The sequence below is a fragment of the Salvelinus alpinus genome, chromosome 19 (assembly GCF_045679555.1).
Source record: "Salvelinus alpinus chromosome 19, SLU_Salpinus.1, whole genome shotgun sequence".
Taxonomy (NCBI): domain Eukaryota; kingdom Metazoa; phylum Chordata; class Actinopteri; order Salmoniformes; family Salmonidae; genus Salvelinus; species Salvelinus alpinus.
The window spans coordinates 22,623,247-22,637,718 of record NC_092104.1 but is presented as its reverse complement, the minus strand read 5'-3'; the positions used below and the strand labels follow the sequence as shown (position 1 = coordinate 22,637,718).

General features: G+C 41.3%; 1 protein-coding gene across 6 annotated transcripts in view; it reads right to left on the bottom strand.

Annotated features, from left to right (window-relative positions):
- Positions 1 to 4,276: 4,276 nt before the first annotated feature.
- LOC139545141 (netrin receptor UNC5D-like) overlaps positions 4,277 to 14,472 on the bottom strand; it is a 240,953-nt gene continuing 230,757 nt past the window's right edge. For all 6 annotated transcript variants that reach the window (XM_071352570.1, XM_071352573.1, XM_071352572.1 and 3 more), the window contains 5 exons: positions 13,614 to 13,841; positions 11,927 to 12,076; positions 10,135 to 10,299; positions 9,569 to 9,747; positions 4,277 to 8,815 (listed from right to left, as the gene is read on the bottom strand). In XM_071352570.1, coding sequence (XP_071208671.1) covers positions 8,536 to 8,815; positions 9,569 to 9,747; positions 10,135 to 10,299; positions 11,927 to 12,076; positions 13,614 to 13,841 — 1,002 coding nt within the window. In that variant the 3' untranslated portion in view covers positions 4,277 to 8,535. The remainder of the gene's footprint in view (positions 8,816 to 9,568; positions 9,748 to 10,134; positions 10,300 to 11,926; positions 12,077 to 13,613; positions 13,842 to 14,472) is intronic.

The following is a 14,472-nucleotide window of genomic DNA, read 5'->3' as shown; positions in this document are numbered from 1 at the left end:
ATGGACAGGTGCATCAAACGTTCTGCCGCAGTTGTCATACAGTAGCCTATACTGTCTGAATCCAACACAGCCACATATTGTACAGAGCATTTTTAGTTTTGCTGTTATTTTTACCTGTTACCTTAGCAACTTGCTCATGGGGTCATTTAACGCTATAACCTGAACCCGATCAGACAGCGGGTCATAAACCATTTCTTGAGGAGCATTAATAGATCATACTGTATTCTACAACAGTATATCCATAGTCTATTCCTTTAGAAATGGGCAATCCTTAGAGCAAGAAAGCCATTGTTCATATACAGTGCATTCAAAAGTATTCAGACCCCTTTACTTTTTCCACTTTTGTTACATCACAGCCTTATTCTAAAATTGATTAAATTGTTTTTTTCCCCCTCATCTATCTACACACAATACCCCATAATGACAAAACTATTTTTTACTACATTTTTGCAAATGTATAAAAAAAAAAAACTGAAATACTACATTTGCAGTTGAAGTCTACATATACCTTAGCTAAATACATTTCAACTCAGTTTCACAATTCCTGACATTTAATCCTAGTAAAAAATTCCCTGTCAGTTAGGATAACCACTTTATTTTAAGAATGTGAAATGTCAGAATAATAGTAGAGAGAATGATTTATTTCAGCTTTTATTTCTTTCATCACATTCCCAGTGGGTCAGAAGTTTACATACACTAAATTAGTATTTGGTAGCATTGCCTTTAAATTGTTTAATATCTTGGGTCAAACGTTTCGGGAAGCCTTCCACAAGCTTCCCACAATAAGTTGGGTGAATTTTGGCCCATTCGTCCTGACAGAGCTGGTGCAACTGAGTCAGGTTTGTAGGCCTCCTTGCTCGCACACGCTTTTTCAGTTCTGTACACAGATTGTCTATAGGATTGAGGTCAGGGCTTTGTGATGGCCACTCCAATACCTTGACTTTGTTGTCCTTAAGCCATTTTGCCACAACTTTGGAAATATGCTTGGGGTCATTGTCCATTTGGAACATCCATTTGCGACCAAGATTTAACTTCCTGACTGATGTCTTGAGATGTTGCTTCAATATATCCACATCATTTTCTTTCCTCATGATGCCATCTATTTTGTGAAGTGCACCAGTCCCTCCTGCAGCAAAGCACCCCCACAACATGATGCTGCCACCCCCGTGCTTCACGGTTGGGATGGTGTTCTTCGGCTTGCAAGCCTCCCCCTTTTTCCTCCAAACATAACGATGGTCATTATGGCCAAACAGTTCTACTTTTGTTTCATCAGACCAGAGGACATTTCTCCAAAAAGTATGATCTTTGTCCCCATGTGCAGTTGCAAACCGTAGTCTGGCTTTTTTTATGGAGGTTTTGGAGCAGTGGTTTCTTCCTTGCTGAGCGGCCTTTCAGGTTATGTTGATATAGGACTCGTTTTACTGTGGATATAGATACTTTTGTACCTGTTTCCTCCAGCATCTTCACAAGGTCCTTTGCTGTTGTTCTGGGATTGATTTGTACTTTTGACACCAAAGTACGTTCATCTCTAGGAGACAGAACACGTCTCCTTCCTGAGGGGTATGATGGCTGCGTGATCCCATGGTGTTTATACTTGCGTACTATTGTTTGTACAGATGAACGTGGTACCTTCAGGCATTTGGAAATTGCTCCCAAGGATGAACCAGACTTGTGGAGATCTACATTTTTTTTCTGAGGTCTTAGCTGATTTCTTTTGATTTTCCCATGATGTCAAGCAAAGAGGCACTGAGTTTGAAGCTAGGCCTTGAAATACATCCACAGGTACACCTCCAATTGACTAAAATTATGTCAATTAGCTTATCAGAAGCTTCTAAAGCCATGACATCATTTTCTGGAATTTTCCAAGCTGTTTAAAGGCACAGTCAACTTAGTGTATGTAAACTTCTGCACCACTGGAATTGTGATACAGTGAATTATAAGTGAAATAATATGTCTGTAAGCAATTGTTGGGAAAATTACTTGTGTCATGCACAAAGTAGATTTCCTAACCGACTTGCCAAAACTATAGTTTGTTGACAAGAAATTTGTGGAGTGGTTGAAAAACGAGTTTGAATGACTCCAACCTAAGTGCAAGTCAACTTCCGACTTCAACTGTACATAAGTATTCAGACTCTTTACTCAGTACTTTGCTGAAGCACCTTTGGCATCGATTACAGCCTTGAGTCTTCTTGGGTATGATGCTACAAGCTTGGCACTCCTGTAATTGGGGAGTTTCTCCCATTCTTCTCTGCAGATCCTCTCAAGAAATCTGTTGTTCTGCCCCTGAACAAGGCAGTTAACCCACTGTTCCTAGGCCGTCATTGAAAGTAAGAATTTGTTCTTAACTTACTTGCCTAGTTAAATAAAGGTAAACATATATTTAATTATAAATATAAAGCCTGATTGGTGGAGCGCTGCAGAGATGGTTGTCCTTCTGGAAGTTTCTCCCATCTCACCAGAGGAACGCTGGAGCTCTGTCAGTGACCATCGGATTCTTGGTCAAGGCCCTTCTCCTCCGATTGCTCAGTTGGGAGCGGGCGGCCAGCTCTAGGAAGAGTCTTGGTGGTTCCAAACTTCTTCCATTTAAGAATGATGGCAGCCACGGTGTTCTTGGGGACCTTCAATGCTGCAGAAACAATTTAGGTACCATTCCCCAGATCTGTGCCTCAACACAATCCTGTCTCGGCACTCTACGGAAAATTCCTTCAACGTCATGGCTTGCTTTTTGCTCTGACACGCACTGTGGGTCCTTATATAGACAGGTGAGGCCCTTTCCAACTCATCTCCAATCAATTGAATTTACCACAGGTGGACTCCAATCAAGTTGTAGAAACATCTCAAGGATGATCAATGGAAACAGGATGCACCTGAGCTCAATTTTTAGTCTCATAGCAAAGGGTCTGAATACTTATGTAAATACATTATTTTTTTATTTTTTATAAATGAGCAAAAATGTCTAAAAAGCTGTTTTCGCTTTGTCATTATGGGCTATTGTGTGTAGCTATAATTTATAACATTTTATTTGTACTTTTACCCCTATACGTTATATCCAATTGGTCGTTAGTCTTTTCCCATCGCTACAACTCCCCTACAGACTCGGGAAAGGCGAAGATCAAGAACCATGCTTCCTGCCGAACTGCACTGCTTCTTGACACACTGCTCGCTTAACCCAGAAGACAGTTGCACCAATGTGTCAGAGGAAACACTGTTCAGCTGGCGACCGAAGTCAGCTCGCAGGCGCCCGGCCCATCACAATGAGTAGCTAGAGCGCGATGGGACAAGGAAATCCCAGCCGGCCAAACCCCCCTCTAACCCGGACAACGCTGGGCCAATTGTTTTCCGCTTCAAGGTCACGGCCAGCTGTGACACAGCCTTGGATCAAACCCGGGTATGTAGTGACACCTCAAGCACCATGATGCCATGTCCTAGACCACTGCGCCACTCCGGAGGCGTGTGTTGATTAACATTTTTAGAAATGTGGAAAAAGTCAAGGTGTCTGAATACTTTCCGAATGCACTGTTGATCTAAGAATCAAAAGACGTGTGGACCGCTCATGACACTCTGCTTTGTTTGCTATAGCATTCTGTGCTTCTTGATAAGGATACAGACTCAAGGGAGTGGCAAGGGTCCCTGAGCTGCCCATTTGAAGATAAGTGTGAACTTTGTATTGAAGGTGACTGCTTGGTTTCCTTGGTTTGGATTGTGCTGGGCCTAGTCTGCCTCTGTAGCAAGCAAACACTTGACTCCAGAAATGACACATTATGTACAATAGAAGATGAACATACCTAAAGTGTATGTTGAAATGGCCTTGAACTTTGGGACATTCAGTTTGAGACCTCACCTTCCGCAGGGCAAGACTTAGAAACTATTCCCATGATTCTCATTAGAACTGTTCTCTGCAGTGAACTCTCCTGTTTGGCACACTAACTTCCTGTGTGCCCAGGATTGCATGGCATGCAGGGAGAGGGTGGCCAGGGCACCTTTTCTGTGCTGGCTTTAAGATATTTAAAGACTATGAGCAGCCACTGTATTCTTTAGGTTTAGTACATCCAGAGGATAACTGGGGCCAAGCTACTGTAGATTCATGAAGTGGCTAGTGGAAGAAGACATCTAAGCCATATTGTACAAGTGAGGAGAAATCAAAAGCATGAGAAACCATTGAGCTCAGAAATATGTAGTCGACCAGCATAACAGTGAAGTAGACCTAGTAGATCATATAACAGTGTATGAAGTATATATTTTGTCAAATGTGCACAGTAACTCACTCATACTCAAGTTGAGACTTTAGCTGTACATTTATTTCCAAAAGGCTGCATATACATTTGCAAATTCTACTGTACAGAAAACATCCAAAATGTCCATAATTATATAGATACAATATACCACAAAGCTACCCTGGCAATACCAAACATATGCAGTATGTTTAGCACTAGAAAAGCTCTGCAGCCTATTGAATTATATAATCTTAAATACTTTTTAAACTAATACTTTTTTAAATGTATGGTTTTGCTTTGTTTATTTTTTTTCAGCCCCATCTGTACTTTACAACATTCACCATTTACAGTAGTTAAACAAGGCACAAGAATAGTGATATGAAGCCAAAGGCCATGCGTGATGTGAAATGGAGCATAGCAACATCCATCCTGATGAAGTCAGTGTGGAGCTATAGCATGCGTCCCAAATGATACCCTATTCCCTTTATAGTGCACTAGTTTTGACCAGAGGCCTATAGACCTTGGTCAAACATAGTGCACTCCCACTGGGCACAGACGTTCATTCAAAGTCTAGTTTTAATTTACATTTGGTTGAGTTAACCTGAATTCAACGGAAAAAACAAATTCACCATGTCATTGGATTTAAGTTAAAAGTTAGGTGAAAAACACTAAATTCCCTTACATTGATTACTTTTTTCAAATCCATTCAGACTTCCAAGTTGATTCACTTTGAATTTTTTGATTGACATGACATGGATTATTTTTTGGATTCAACCAGTTTTGGCCCAGTGGGCTATAATGGGAATAGTTACCAACTCAGGGGACATTAAATCAGGGGTCCAACAGTAAACTCTTCAGCCTGTGACACACCAATCGTCGTCGTCAGCCTGTGACACCACAATCGTAGTCAGCCTGTGACACCACAATCGTCGTCAGCCTGTGACACCACAATCGTCGTCAGCCTGTGACACCACAATCGTCGTCAGCCTGTGACACCACAATCGTCGTCAGCCTGTGACACCACAATCGTCGTCAGCCTGTGACACCACAATCGTCGTCAGCCTGTGACACCACAATCGTCGTCAGCCTGTGACACCACAATCGTCGTCAGCCTGTGACACCACAATCGTCGTCAGCCTGTGACACCACAATTGTCGTCAGCCTGTGACAACAAATACCCTTCAGCCTGTGACAACAAATACCCTTCAGCCTGTGACAACAATATTCTTCAGCCTGTGACAACAATAGTCTTCAGCCTGTGACAACAATAGTCTTCAGCCTGTGACACAACACAAAGCAATAATAATACAGAGTATGTATGTATGGTTCAAAACCCAGTGGCCCACTTAATAAAATGTAAAAACTTAACTTCAACATTTAATACCTTAGATATGACTAGGCATGTATGCAATAGGCAACATTAAATAAAATAGTTAAATGCTATGTTTGGTTGTTATGATGTATTGTATTCCAGACAAATGCTCTTAATGCAACATTAGCCACTGTTTAGCACTACAACAGCACACCTGTTTCTGTTTTTTTCACCACTCTTGCTCACATTAGTACAGGGAATTGAAATTAAATTGCTAACAATTAAGAAAAACTATAATTTTCAAAACGTAAAGCTCACCCACTCACTAATCTATTCTATATCCAGCTGGATTGTATAACGATTAACGCTCAATTGATTAGGAGAGCATAGCGAATGTAGAAACCAAAAAGCAATGTAGGTTTCATGTACCCACTGGGCACACACTGGTTGAATAAGCGTTGTTTCCACGTCATTTCAATGAAATTACATTGAACCAAAGTGGAATAGACAATGAATTGATGTCTGTGCTCAGTGGGTAGTGTGTAAAATTCAGCTCGTCTGATCGTTGCTGTTGAGAGCAACATACACCAATAAGGGCACAGTAGACACAACTCAACACTTCAGCCACCGTTTTCCTTCTATAGTGCACTACTTTTGACCAGAGCTCTGTAGTAGTGCACTATAAAGGGAATAGGGTTCCATTTTGGATGCATCCTCTTGTATATGAAATTGCATATAACAAACTATGATCTAACAGCGTTTTAGGTAGTTCAGAGGAGACTGCAACAGGTGTACAATGAACAAGTTGAGCGTTTTGTAAAATATAACTGTAGTGAGACACCTCTGAGCGCAATTTTCTAAAAGTATTTAGATCATTTAAAATCCTTGTGATTATGCTCATTGTAATACAAATGAAAGCATGAGTAACTACAAACAGGCATGATCCAAGCCTGTTGATGCTAAATCATATTGAACACATAAAAACAGAAATATGCATCATAAGAATTACATGGAATAAACAATACCATCCTTTGATTTACATGGAATAAACAAATCCATCCTGTGAATTATAGGGTACATGGAATACAATAAAGTACAGAAACACCATCCTGTTCCATTTTTTAGCTGGACATCTATTTTAAACGTGTTCAATACAGTGCCTATTGTTCAAACCAGTAATGCCACTGCATTCCTATGGCATTTAAGATGCGCCCCAAATGGCACCATATTTACTATAGAGCCCTATGGGCCCTCCTTACTTATACAGTACAACAATATGTTAAACAGGCCTGCTTATTGTACCAGAAAGGCTTCCCATACTATTACACATTCTATCCACATCAGGGTTGGGGTCAATTCTACAAATTAAATTGTCATTCAATTCTCTTTTTCTGTCAATTCCATTTAATTGAATTCAAATTCCATGTCAGTCTTTGAATTGAGACATTTTCTCTGAATTCCAATGTTAGGTAAATTCCAATAATTAAATTCCTAATTCAATACTATCCACAACATTTCCACAAATTCAAATTAAATTCCTTCATGCTGATCATCAATGTTCCGACAGCCTAGCTATACTGGCAATATAGTACTACAGATTGAAAAAATTAAAAACAAATCCTACAGTCCATTTTTATACTATGTGCATGAATTCCATTAACTGGGAAATGTAAAAATATTGAATCCCAATTCAATTCAATTCCAAAGATTAAATGTTTTTACAATTCCAAATCAGTCTAATTCAAATTCAATTCTGTAACTTTAAGATTTTTTAAATTCAAATTTAATTCAATGTAAATTCTCCACTTCATAAGTGAATTCAAGAATTTAATTGTCTTTTTCAAATTAAATTGGAATTGACCCAAACCCTAATCCACATTCATGTCCTGTGTAGTTGTGAAGTTCTGTGCCTCTGTTGGGGGCCTTGTGTGTTGGGTAGATCAGCAGCTCTTTGACAGGTGTTAGTAATGGTTGAAAGTGGGTGATAAGATGCAGAGATACACATGGCATAGTGCCAGGAAATGACATCATACAGCTCCTCCAGCTTTCTCTTTCTCCCCCAGGGTGGCCAAACCACAACTGTCACATGCATGCATGCACACAAACACACACTGCAGTACTGTAGCCTGACAAAGACATTTCCATCATTGTCAGGGGTTTTCCTTTAAAGATAAAGGATCCAGCCTGAATCATGTTAACAGTACATTGTCCTCACACAACCCACCACTGTACCACCAGGATCTCTTTTACAATGTTACGCTGATACAGAAAAAAAATCTGAACATTACAGTAAAATGCATGTTATTAAACTCTGTACTGTTTATACCTGTTTCAGAGTGGTTTCTCCTATTTGAGACATTATTTGGAATTGATGACCAAGTATTCAAATAGAAACGAATACGGTATAGGTGTGATATGGGATACTTCCCAAATGGAACACCCTATTCCCCATTTAGTGCACTACTTTTCACTAGGTTCTATACGGCTCTATTCAGAAGTAATGCACTAGATGGGGCATAGGGTGCCATTTGGGATGCACTCACTGTAAATGCAGATGCACATGAGGGCAGTATCAAACCCTGGGGACGGTGACGAGCATTTCCACTTTTTGAAGAGCATTAGTGGGTCCTAACAGTGTAGAGGGTCCTCTATATCCTGAACAACAGAATAAGAAAACAAACTCAAATGGTCAGCCTGACTTAAGAATAGCATTAACTAGGAGGAAAAGAAGGGAGGGAATAGAACGGCGAAAGGCAAAACAGATGTACAGTACATCATCAGAAAGGGATGGATAAAGTTACAGTACACACAGCAATGACAGATTTTTTTTTCTTTCTCAGTGGTCATTTTTGCCTGTCATGTTTTTTGCTCTGTGAACAACAAACTCCATTCGCACACTGACATCCTATGGACCTTTTAATCCACGACCGAGTTAGCTGTCAGTCGTTATGTGCATATATGGATATGCATTACACTGGGCTTGTTGGGATCTATGTAGGAGGAGACAAGTCAGCTAGTATACTCAGGGACTGAGTTAGCCGTCTCATGATTGGTGAGTTCACCCATTCCACACACTGGGTTGTCTGGGCTTCCTGTTCCAAAATGATGTACCGAGTCTGATTCAGGTTCCTCATGGCTCTTTGCTACAGTGCTTTTGGACTGGATCTTGCCAATTTCCTCCAGAGCGCTTGCCAGAGAGTCAAGGTCACCAGTGTCTTGGTGTCGTGCCTCCCACAGGCTCAGTATGACGGCAGAGGGGCTCTGTTGCTTAGCAAAATACAACAGGTTCCTGGGGGAAGGAGAGAAACGCATTAGTGGACAAAGTGGTAACAGCGCACTTAGCAAAGTGAACAACACTTTTGTTTATAAAAAACAGTTGTTTATAGATCTTTGTCTTCTATGAGATAGAATTCTGTGTTTCATCACAGTGCTGGTTCCTAATCTCAGCAGGGAGGGACTGACATTGTGCTGGAAAATGTTTCTCTAAGACTAGACATACTGGACATGATCAGGGATATCTTGAAATATCTAAGTAAGTCAACTGTAAGGTAACATTTGTGTGGAAGAAGTGAATTTCGAGTTAGAGCTGAATATGTAGGCATATGACAAATGTACTCTGTAGGCTTATGGGTGCTTTGCGCTAACAGCTTGCAATGTGTCTATTACAGATATCCATTAGATCCAGTGGAGGGCACACTTTCACTACAAAACAATGGTTTACCCCTCCCTGCCAAAAGCATATCACCCTCTGTGAATGCAGTCATTGATGTGCCATCAGACTCAATTAAAATGAGCTTAACATGATAAGATATAAAATGAGGACAGCTGATCAGGCTCATTTGGAACCACTAAAGTCTCTCAAATACCTTCTGCTGTTTGTTCAAGCAATCATTGAAACACCCCGTGAGACATGACGGACAGCTGGTCTGCATCTCAAATGGCACACTATTATTCCCTATTTAGTGCCATGGGGCCCTGGTGAAAAGTAGTGCACTACATAGGGAATACGGTGCTATTTGGGATCACAGCCTTGGACACACACCTATCTAGATGGAGTTTCTGGGCTAAGAGCTGCCAGTCCTTTCCCTTAGTGTTGGCAGTGTCGAAGGTGGCACAGATCCTCTGGTGGATGGAAAGGGGTATTTTGAAGGCCTTGGGTCCCGTCTGTGAGGTGACGGTGCAGTCTGTCTGCATAAAAAACAGGACTGACTCCTTCTTGCTCTACAAAGGCAAAACAGACAAAGGGGAGAGGCAAAACACAATGTCACAGTTGTCAAATATAATTAAATTACATTTGTATTTAACAAAAGGGCTGTTGGGATACACAGGACCAAGAATAGTCAGCTCACATTGATATATTCTATCTGCCCTCTGTTTTATAAAGAAACACAGTATGCATCCCAAATGGCACCCTATTCCCTATATAGTGCACTAGATTTGACCAGAGCACTATAGGGAATAGAGTGCCATTTGAAAGACAACCACTGCAGACCCTGAGGACAGGCTGTTCAGCCAGCAGAGGACACTGACTTCACTGAGGTTAAATAAAGATTGTATGTATGGATTGTGGGAGAAAAATGTCCTCCACACACGGAGAGCCAGGCTCACCTTTGCCACCGATGTATAGACCTGCAGAATCTGCTCGTGACCTTTGACCTGCTTCACGCTAATCTTGCAGGAGAACTGGGTGGTGGTGGGGCTGTATCTCTCCAGGGAGAAGGCACAGTGCAGGGGCTGCTGGTTGCTGCACCACACTTGGGAAAAGGAAAATTCCTGCATGGCGAGAGAGAGACGGAGTGAGAGAGGAGGAAGACAGAGGCAAAACAGGATGAGATATCTGGGTTTCTACAGTATTATTCCTCTCCAGAAGATGACTCAGCTCCTATTCTATCTGTCACATGGGAAGGTCTCATATGCATACGCAGACAAAGTAGTGTGGTAAGAGGATGTTTGAGGGGTTTGAAGTCGCGCAGCATTATGCAACGATAGCATTGTGTATGGAAATATGCATTTGTACTGTAGGGGGAGGGGCAAATCCCACTTAATTCTGATAATGGAAGTCCGATCGCGAGCTAAGTATTACACGCGATATACCCGGGAGCGAGGGAACGACGAACGGGGAAATGATTGCCTTTGATACATAATTAATTTCTGCCGTGAGCACATCGGCAGGGAAACGTCCTTGACCTCGCGCATGCTCCCTTCTTCCATCTCTGCATAATAAAGTGACCTGTAAACTATTCACAGTAAGGATATGCATCCCAAATGGCACCCTATCCCTGATATAGTGCACTTCCCATAGAGCTCTGGTCAAAAGTAATGCACTATATAGAGAATAGTGTGCTATATGGGACTCACCTATGGTGATAGGGACCATGGCTAACTGTACAGTAAAGAAAATGTAAACAGACTTTTTGCCTAAAGAGGACTTAACCCCTTGGCTTTGATCATCAGATCCTCCACGATGCGGGATGGATGCAGCAGTTAATGGTGCGCTAGGGGAATGATGTACGTGGAGAGGCCAGGTCATTTTTAGCATTAAAAGCTGTCTTGATGTACTGTATGGTGCAGGCGAGAGCCATTACTCTCCACCTGCTCTATGAAAGGGGGAGGTTCACAGAGGTAGTCTCCCTCCAAATATCCTCATAAATAAGCCAAGAGGAAGTGTCTGTCTGACGGTCTGTCTGAGGCACGCCATCCTACTTCCTCGCCCCACTCACAGTTGTTTTGGGGGCAATTATAAAGCCTATTGGAAAAACAAGCACAACCATTTTAAAGTGAGAGGTAGTTAGAAGGCAATATTAGCTAATCAAAAGAGAACCTTTGCGCTCTCCCAGAAGCTTGGCCGGTGCGTAAATCCACAAATTCAGACAAACGAAGAGGTGTAATGGGTTCGTGCTCAATTTTTTTTTGCATAAAGCTTACTTCCTTATTCAATGTAAAACAAATGTACTGCATCAGGGATAGCGTACACAGACGTTTCACCTTTACAGCCTTCTTCAGTGTGTAGGTACAATTTTCTTGAATTCAAAACAGCCTTAGTAAAGAACTACAGATGAGCAGCATTGAATAATTAAGCTTTGAATAATTAACATTGACTAATTACATTGAATAATTAAGCTTTATGCAACATTTTTGAGTGCGAAACGATTATACCTCTTTGTTTGTCTGAAGGCAATATTAGAAAACATATTTACAGAGGAAGTACTGACCTACATTTCTGTCCAGTGTTCACACACATGTACCAATAAAGGTAAACAACCTCCAGTAAGTCTGGTTGTATCCAAAATGTCAACAATCTGGCAACAAATAACACATGCATCTTTCCATGCTCAGATTTCCAGTAATGTATCTGAAATCATTCAGTGCTCAATCTGTATGTAGTTACAGTCTCAGTTACCTGACACGTGGTAAAGGGTTTAATGTTCCATAGAAACTGTGGGACATCCTGGATGGAGACCTGGAGGCTGAAGGTGTTCCCTCTGAAAGGCAGAATCTTGGGTTCCTCCAGGAGCTGCCCTCCTCTACAGGTCTCTGTGGCCACCACTCCCTGGGGACAGATGGATAAAGAGACAGACAGAGAGAGAGACAGATCAATAGGACAGTTATCACCACAGTTTACATCCCAGTTCACTGCCAACCAACTGTTTAGTGATTGATTCTTGCTCTGGTGGATCCACAAATCGACTATCGCAAACATTGTCAAAACCTGAGCATTATCCTCAAGTCAAGAGTGTCCTTAAATTACATTAAAGAATATAAAAAAATACAATTCTCATTAGCAGCTATATCAAATGTGGAGCCATACAAGTTTGAAGTTTCAATTTAATCCATTGGATGAGCATGTATCGGCTAACAGCCGTCCACCAAATTGAATTTGGAGTGATGAAAGGGCTCTTTGATTTGAGGCTGAAGTTATTCATCTGGCATCATTGCTCTCAGTTTCTGTGGCTGTTTTTCAGACATTTCAATCACAAAACAATGTCTGTGTGCGTGCGTATTGCTTCTTCACGGTAGGTGTTAAAAACAATCCAACATTGGCAATGTGATCATAAAACATGCTTGAAAATTTCTCAAATAATACAAATACAATGACAACAGGGAACCTGCTGGATGAAGTACCCTCCATCTACCTTTGTCTTTAAACACAGTTACATCCTGGACATCATTGAACTCAACTCTATGGTTGTCCAGTAGATCACAGAGCTTCCTATTAAAAAAAATCATACTCAATATCCATCCAATCACTTTAAGGGCAAATCATGGCCATTGTCTGTGACCTTGAGAAACGACACCCCATTCAATGCAGCAACATTTCCCCATCCCCCGTCTTTAAGATCATCATTGCTTGGACAAATTGTATTATGTAATCTGTAACTGTGTAATCTACAGATTCTGTATTCCCTATGCAGACTAGATGGTTGTTTGCCAGCCCAATCCTAACATTGTATGGCCGCTGAAGCCAGAGTAACAGCTACATTCAGAAGGAAATCTCTCACTGAAATGAGATCCTTAATATTATTATCAGGAGCATCCTATTAATCTAGGTCAAGGATATGACCAGTAATTTACTGTGTCCGTCTATAGCCAGAGTTTGAACAACATGAAGGAGAGTGAGTGTGATTGTAGTCGACAGAGACCCAGGGGACAGAGAGGGCTGGCATCTGCTCGGCAGGCTGCGCAGGGGATGGATTCATAAACCAAATCCAAAAAGCATTTTAAACCCAGCTGCCAGTGACTTCTGCTAAATCACAGGAACACAAGCTGAGTCACTCCTGAGGCCTGTTCTGTTCTATGTCTCAGGGGAAGTGAGGAAGTTTAATTCCCTGACGCTAGATGAGAAGATATCGATACACACATTTACATGCTTTATTGAATTTGAATTTACTCAGAGTCACATACAGTACAATATGACCGAATGATCGGAAGGCTAATGCGTAAATATCAATGTTTGTGGTCCTCTATCCTCTACTGCCTGAGCAAAATCACTGTAATCAATACTGCGCTTCATATGATTGCACAGGAAAGCCAACGGCAATCAATGAAAATAACCAACCCCCCACAAACACTCGAAACAATGATAGCACCTGAAAGGCGTGTGGCGTGTCGTCCACACAGTAGACTCGGAGGCTGTAGTCCATGGGGGTGGGCCCCATGCTGCCAAACACTGCTAGCTTCAGCCTCTTCACAGCTGCCTGGGTGAGTGGTTCACCAACAAGGGCATATGAGCCCGGCTGGTCCAGCAGCAGGTGGCAGCTACTGGAGTCCATCAGGCAATAACAAGATGTTGACTCATCCTCCACTGACATCACTTCCTGGAAACACAGAACATAGAACACAACACAGGTCGCTTAGCAAAAGAGGATGATAAGACAATTTAATTTAGCATCATTACATTTGATTATACTGATAATAAATACTAGAATTATGCTCTGTGGGCTGTGTGTGTATTGTATGTGTATTTGTTCTGCATCTTTTATCGTGTTGTGTCATCATGAGACCATTTCAATGTTTGGTTCTAAGTTACATAACGGAAATTAATATAATGTGCATAAAGTTGTTTTCAAACGGGAACAATATCTACTTATAAGCAGTCTCTGAAGTATGTGATCGTCAGCTAGGAGATGGTAACATATCTCAGAACACCAATCAGTCAATACGAACAATACACACATGCTTTATTTATGAACATGACAGCAGTAGGCCTAGGTGAGAAACACTTATTTTAAATGCCAATTAATAGATTCAATATTTTTCTACTGGGCAGCCTATAATTAAGCAATAAGGCACGAGGGTGTGTGGTATATGGCCAATATACCACAGCTAAGGGCTGTTCTTACGCGTGACGCATCGTGGAGTGTCTGGTCACAGCCCTTAGTCGTGGTATATTGGCCATATGCCACAAACCCCCGAGGTGCCTTATTGCTATTATATACTGGTTATCAA